We start from the raw sequence: 6348 nt of genomic DNA, 5'->3' as shown, positions 1-6348 counted from the left end.
TATCTTTCATTTACTCTAGATTTCTGATACACTGAACTACTTGATGGCACAATTATTCCCTCATTTTTTTAGGCTGTTCCTGGTTGTTTATGAACATTTACTTTCTAGGTCTACTGTGGAATTATTTTCTTCAGTTTCCAAAGAAAATCCTGTTGGAATTTGTATTACGATGTCATTATAAACCCATAAATTAAAGAGAAAAAAGATACACAGTATTTTGTGTTGAATGAGTTATGACTATTGAAGATTAATGTAGTTCAATGTCTAGCACATAGTCTGAACCATTCAATATATTAGTTGCTCCGAGTCTGATGTTGGGCTCCATCGAGTTGATACTGACTCACTGCAACCCCACGCACAACAAGACCAAGCACTACCCTCTCCTGCGCCATCCTCACAACTGCTACGTTTCAGTCCACGGCCATAGCCACTGTGCCGATCCATCTCCTTGACAGTCTTCTTCTTTGTTGCTGAGCTTCTACTCCACCAAGCAGGAGTCCTTTTCCAGGGACTACCAGTTTCTGCTGATAACAAATCCAAAGTTTCACCATTCTAAGCTGCTTTCATTCTTGTACGTCTGTCTTCCAAAGTAGATTTGTTTGTTGTTCTGACAGTCCTTGGTACTTTCAGTATTCTTGGCCAGCACAATTCAGATGCATCGATTCTTCTCTGGTTTCCCTGTCTACCACCATTCATTTACCAGTTTCTTGTACTGTGGTGGCTTGTGTGTTGCGATGATGCTGGAAGTTATGCCACCAGTATTTTGAACACCCTCAGAGTCACCCATGGCAGATAGGAGCTTCACCAGAACTTCCAGACAAAGACAGACTGAGAAGAAAGGCCTGGTGATCTACTTCTGACAATTAGCCACGAAAACCTTATAAATCACAGAATACTATCGTATGTGTTTGTTTTGGGACCATCACCAAGAGGGATCAATCCCTAGAGGAGAACACCAGAAGGTTGCAGAGGGCATGGGAAAGCAATGGTGGAATGGACTAGCACAAACCCTCAACAGTGGACTGACTGTCATGCCGGTGACTGGGATGACACAACACCAAGTAACGTTTCATTTTGTTCGTAGGTCACCCAGAATCAAGGCTAACTCTGTCTGCTAACAACATCCCTACATAGCGACAATGCAGGGGTTTTCATTAGATACTATGCTCAAGAAACAAGGGTTAGCTGATTGGAAAGAAAATTCAACTTACATGTCTTATTGGGATTGATGTGCTGCTTCAGGACATCAACTGTGCCCAAGCTAACCACTAGGTGCCTGCCAAACCAGAAAGAGACCACAGGCCCGTATCGCTCATGCATGGTAACCAGGAACTCATGCAAACTTCCACTGTTGACAATGTCTGGAAGATTACCATCTCTGAGAAAAGACCATTTGACAAAAAATTCATTTCAGTTGGAAAAATCAGAAAACCGATACTTGACTCTGAATTAACTGTGTCAACAGATACAGTACAAATTACTATAAATTCCAAAACTCGAACCCTCACCTTAACACTCGCCCTCACCCTCACCTCACTCTAACCCAAACTTCACCTTAACCCCATCCCTCAATTTGTCTCACACCCGAATCCTAACCCTACACCTAACCCTAAAGTCTAACACACCCTAACCCTAAAGTTAAGTCTAACACACACCCTGACCCTAAACCTAACCCTATCCCTAAAATTAAGTCTCACACACAACCCAACCCTAAGCCTAACCCTAACCCTAATCCTCACCACCCAAACCTTCACCCAGTCCAAACCCTAAATTTAAGTCTAACACACACTCTAGCCCTAAATTTAAAAAAAAATCCAAAACTCAACTTTACTTCATACTGTTTCTATAGTTATATAGATAAGGATTAGCTGATCATTTGAAAACTGCCAACACTTGAAACCAAATGAAAGAGCTACACAGGTACACTTGACGAAGACATCGGAAAACGATCCAACTTCTGCAGCAGCTCATCCTAAGACAGTGAGGCATGTCGGTCTGAGGATAATCATCACAGTCTTCCTAACTTTGGTCTCGATCCTGGCCCTCCATTTCTAATTTCCCAGGCTAAGGAAAATGAAAGCAATGAAAGGTTTTTATTTACCCAGCCCTCCTTTCTGTTCTTAATTAGGTTGTTTGCCCAGAAATAAATTTAGAGTAAATAAATTACATAAACTGAGCAATCTAAAAATATGATTTCATTTGGAAACAATAAACAAATGGGGGAAAAAATTTAAAAAAACAAAACCAAATGGTAGACTCGACTTGATTCCACAGAAACGATTACTCACTTTTCTTCAGTTGGAGTAATTCCTGGGATCCCTGAAGCTTGTCTAGAAGCCTTAAAGAAAAATAAATAAATAAAAGCCTACTATAAGAAATTGTCATATACCGAATCATTCACATGTGTTTCCACAAGACAAGAACTTCAAAGAGGGTTTTCAATTCAGCTGAATCTAAGAAATTTTTTCTATGTTAAAATAAAATTTTAAAAAACCTTCTTTATAGAAAAAGAATTCTTTTAACATTTTTCCTTTATGTCAATCTAAGGTGTTGATAAACATTTATATCCACTTCATAGAAATAATGCATAATCAAGCACATTTTTATTTGGTCCAAGTTACCTATAGTTTGGCTTAAAAACAAAAACAAACACAGACTTGATCAATATCTGTTTAATCATTTCATTTCAGAGTTATTTCTAGTGATAGAATTAATCAAAATATGCGATACTAAACTTTTGTTTTAAAGCAAATTATTATCAAAACAATATAGCGAGTGAGGTATCTGGTATAAAAGTACATTTGATAATATAACAATTCATATCAAATTGTTAAAGGGACAACCCTTAATAAACTATGAAATTTTTACTTTATTATTTTATCTTTGTAAATACAATTCAGGATTTATTAAAAATCAGGGATACCCCCCCTGCCATGCCCTCTGGCACTAAGAAAATAAATAACCAGAGGAGCAACAGCTAGGGGAAGAGGGCTAGACAGACTTCCCAATGACCCAACCCTTTCCCCCACTTAGGGCTCTTGGGAATGGCACCAGCTGGCACCTCGGCCCCGAGTGGAGAGTGGGCGGCACAAGGCACGTCTGCCCTGCCAGAAACAGGCCCTGGTATCACCTGTTTCCAGCCCTTGACTCCGTGACCTGCTGTCCCAGGGCCAAGGCTAAAGCACCAATTGAAGGCATGACAATTTTAATCTTATACACTTTTGCACTAGGATTCAGGATTAGTGTTATTTCTTATTTTAAATTAAGTATACACTAATTTTATAATGAAAATATTTCACTAAATAATCCTTAAAACTATAGGAAAAACTGTACAGTGGAAAAAACCCTAAAATGTTAAAACTCCAGAATTAATTCTGAATGCTGTCAATTAATTTAATAAATATATCATTGGAAATATATTTAAAACTTTGCCTGTTTTTAAACTTAATAGTAATCGATCAATATTTAGTTGAGCACTTAAAAGATTAAACTATATTCTATCATTTTGCTAGAAAGGTCTAATCATTTTCCTACTGTACTACTGGAAATCATTTAGACTTTGTATTTTCATAATTAAAAACAAAATTTTAAAACCCTCTGCTATCAAGCTAGAAAACCGAGACTATAAAAAAGGATGTTTACGTGCATGGTATTGACTATGCAAAAGTTTTCAACTGTGTACGTCCTAACTGTGGATAACATTGGGAAGAATGGGGATTGCAGAAGACTGTGCTCATGTGGAACCTGGGAACCTGCACACAGACCAAGACACGGTCATTCAAACAAACAAGAGAATACTGCATGGTTAACAACCACTTCCCTCCCTAGTGGGGTCAACTCACTGAAAACTCTATTAAGTCATCTACAACTTGATCTCTCCGAACCCACTCCATTTAGGTTTTCCTCGCCACCATTAAAATGAATCTGCTCTTCTTAAGATTAATGTTACTAACTTCAATTAAGTCAACTTAAGCGGTCGATTATTCTTGTTTGAAATGCATGGTTGCCTTCTGCTTAGCTAGCTGCTCCTTCTTCTCTGCCTCTATTGTGGCTCTCTTCCCGCGCACATCAGTTACAGGGTGTGGTCTGTACACTCCAGGGTGAATGTTACTTTTCATTAACATCTGAACCCCCAAATTCATATCCTCAGTCTGGACTTAAACTCAAGGAAACTTACACTCAAAACTTTCACATCCAATAACCTAGAAAAGAAACGTCTAAACATCTACAAATCTTCAGGATCTTCCACCAAAATATAACCAATCCCAACAATACCCTTCTGTCTGCAATCAACAATTCCTTATTCCAGATAAACTATAAACTCTGATACTTGTTGGTAACATTCTACTTTCAAACTAGAGAGTAATCCAGTTGGCTCAATCTTCACAATGAACCAGTTCTTACCACCTCTACTGCTTCTGGTGCAGGCTAAAGCCATTTCTCACCATAATTATTAAAAAAAAAAAAAAGTAGTGCAAGTCAACACCCTTTCCCACCATTCTCTCATCTTCCTGCTTTCCCTCTATCCCAGGACCATAGCCTATTCAGATCATAAACGCCTGAGCAATTCTTAAGATGTAACTAATAGATACAAACTTTAATTCTTTTGCATTTCGCATGTCACTTCTAGGTTGAAAGCCAAAGGGGTAGAAAAGCTAAGTCCTTCAATGACCCAAAAGGCCATTTAAAACCCACTCCTTTGTCTCATCTTTCTGACTTATTTCCTACTTTCCCCCAACTGACTCCTAAATTACATTCATCTCCTTTCTAGGAACCCACCAGGCAAGTTTCCCCAGGATTTTCTTATGCTGCTCCTTCCCCGAGACACTCATTTCTCTGACGTGTGAATGGCCTGTTTCTTCTTCAAGTCTTCTGTCCCATCTCCTGATGATCCAACTAAAAATAAGCACCTTACTCCCACACTTTATTTTGCTTCTTCGTGGTTAACATCATCTAACATGGTAAACATTTTATATTTCCCCCAACCAGAAGGGAACTCCTCCCTTAAACTCAGTGGAATGTGAAGCACGGGACAAAACTTTTTTTTTTTTAATTCAAGACCTGGGACCACTAAAGGTTTGGTTCGCTATAAAGTAAACCAGAAGTCCCAGATTCTGTCGCTACCACAGGCCTCCCTATTCCATTATACCAGCCCAGAAGCGAAGCTGTCATCGTCACTGATGTACTTAAAACGATCTTGATCGCCTTGCTTCCACTATCGATCCACCTCCCGGCGCTGAAGAGGTTTCCGAGGGGCCTCTTTGTCCCTCAGCTCCCTTGCTTTCAGCCCCATTGTCGGAGGTTAAGGCAAGGAGAGAGCGAAGGTAAGCCTGAGCTCCAGACCAGAGGCACTGGGTCAAGTTCACAGAGTGGGGGAGCGGCGCCCCTTTCCACAACTCCGCTGTGCCCCGGACCCTGCAAGCCGCGGTCAGGAACTCCCGGGCTGTGGATTCCAGAAATGACAGCGCCAAAGGCAGAGGGAAATGGCAGATGACAACAATGTGGTTAAAGGTAAGGCCCGCAGTGAAGCCCGCGGCACCAGGGAGTTCCCTCCGCGACACGCGCGCAAATGGCATTTTGGTCTGGCCTAGGGGCTGCCAGGGACGCGGCCCAAGTTGTTGAGACTGGGGAGAGAGGGTGCCGGGAGCCCTGAGACCTCTGCCCTCGACGCTGGGCACCCGCCTTCCGAGAGGAGGGTCCCCGCGTCATCCACGCCGACCCCTCCAGCGCGCCCCCGATCTGACGTCACGTGACCACGCCGAAGCCCCGGGACGGCGGTCCACCCGAACGGCCCTCGGCGGGAAGGCGTCGTGAATGGAGGGAAAAGCTGAGGCGGCGGCTGGACCCTGGAGGGTGTAGGCGGCGTTACCGGGTAGAGGTAGAGCACCGCTCCCACCAACGCTAGCAAGAAGGTGACGGCGAAGATCGCGAAGTCCAACATGGTTGTTCCGCTCTGGGAGCCACGTCTCGCATCCACTGCTCGACCAGCAACGCCTCTGCCTGGCCCGACCTACAGAATGAGCGTGTGGGCGGAGCGGTCCAGAGGGCCCGCCCAAAGCCTGGCCCGTGGGGGCGTGGTCAAAGGCTGCAAGTCTAGGGCGTGGTGGAAGCCAGGAGGGCAGCGAAAGCAATGGATCGCCGATCAGTCCGAGCTTGGTCCCCGCAACTGCCCCTCCCTCCCTGGGTGAGGCCAGAGAATTGGAATTTACCATAAATCGCAGATTGGGTGTCCGATATATTGTTTCAGAACACACAATTCAGGGACTGAGTTGCTGGAGAAAAGCTAAGCATAGACTTCGAAAGCAAGGAGTTATCACTGACCATTTTTTGTATTTTTAAGGTTATAAT

The 6348-nt window shown here is 42.8% G+C and overlaps 1 protein-coding gene across 1 annotated transcript in view; it reads right to left on the bottom strand.

Annotated features, from left to right (window-relative positions):
* The window catches only part of LOC101642437 (cytochrome P450 20A1), a 40008-nt gene extending 34043 nt beyond the window's left edge, over nucleotides 1–5965 (bottom strand). The window contains exons 1-3 of the mRNA XM_045296675.1: nucleotides 5870–5965; nucleotides 2289–2338; nucleotides 1177–1378 (exon numbers count right to left, since the gene is read on the bottom strand). Of these exons, the coding sequence (XP_045152610.1) occupies nucleotides 1177–1378; nucleotides 2289–2338; nucleotides 5870–5941 (324 nt within the window). The 5' untranslated portion in view covers nucleotides 5942–5965. The remainder of the gene's footprint in view (nucleotides 1–1176; nucleotides 1379–2288; nucleotides 2339–5869) is intronic.
* Nucleotides 5966–6348: the final 383 nt, after the last annotated feature.

Source organism: Echinops telfairi, unplaced genomic scaffold, assembly GCF_000313985.2.
Source record: "Echinops telfairi isolate 266 unplaced genomic scaffold, ASM31398v2 ScPeMD7_3;HRSCAF=10, whole genome shotgun sequence".
Lineage (NCBI taxonomy): Eukaryota > Metazoa > Chordata > Mammalia > Afrosoricida > Tenrecidae > Echinops > Echinops telfairi.
This window is presented reverse-complemented; position numbering and strand designations above follow the sequence as displayed.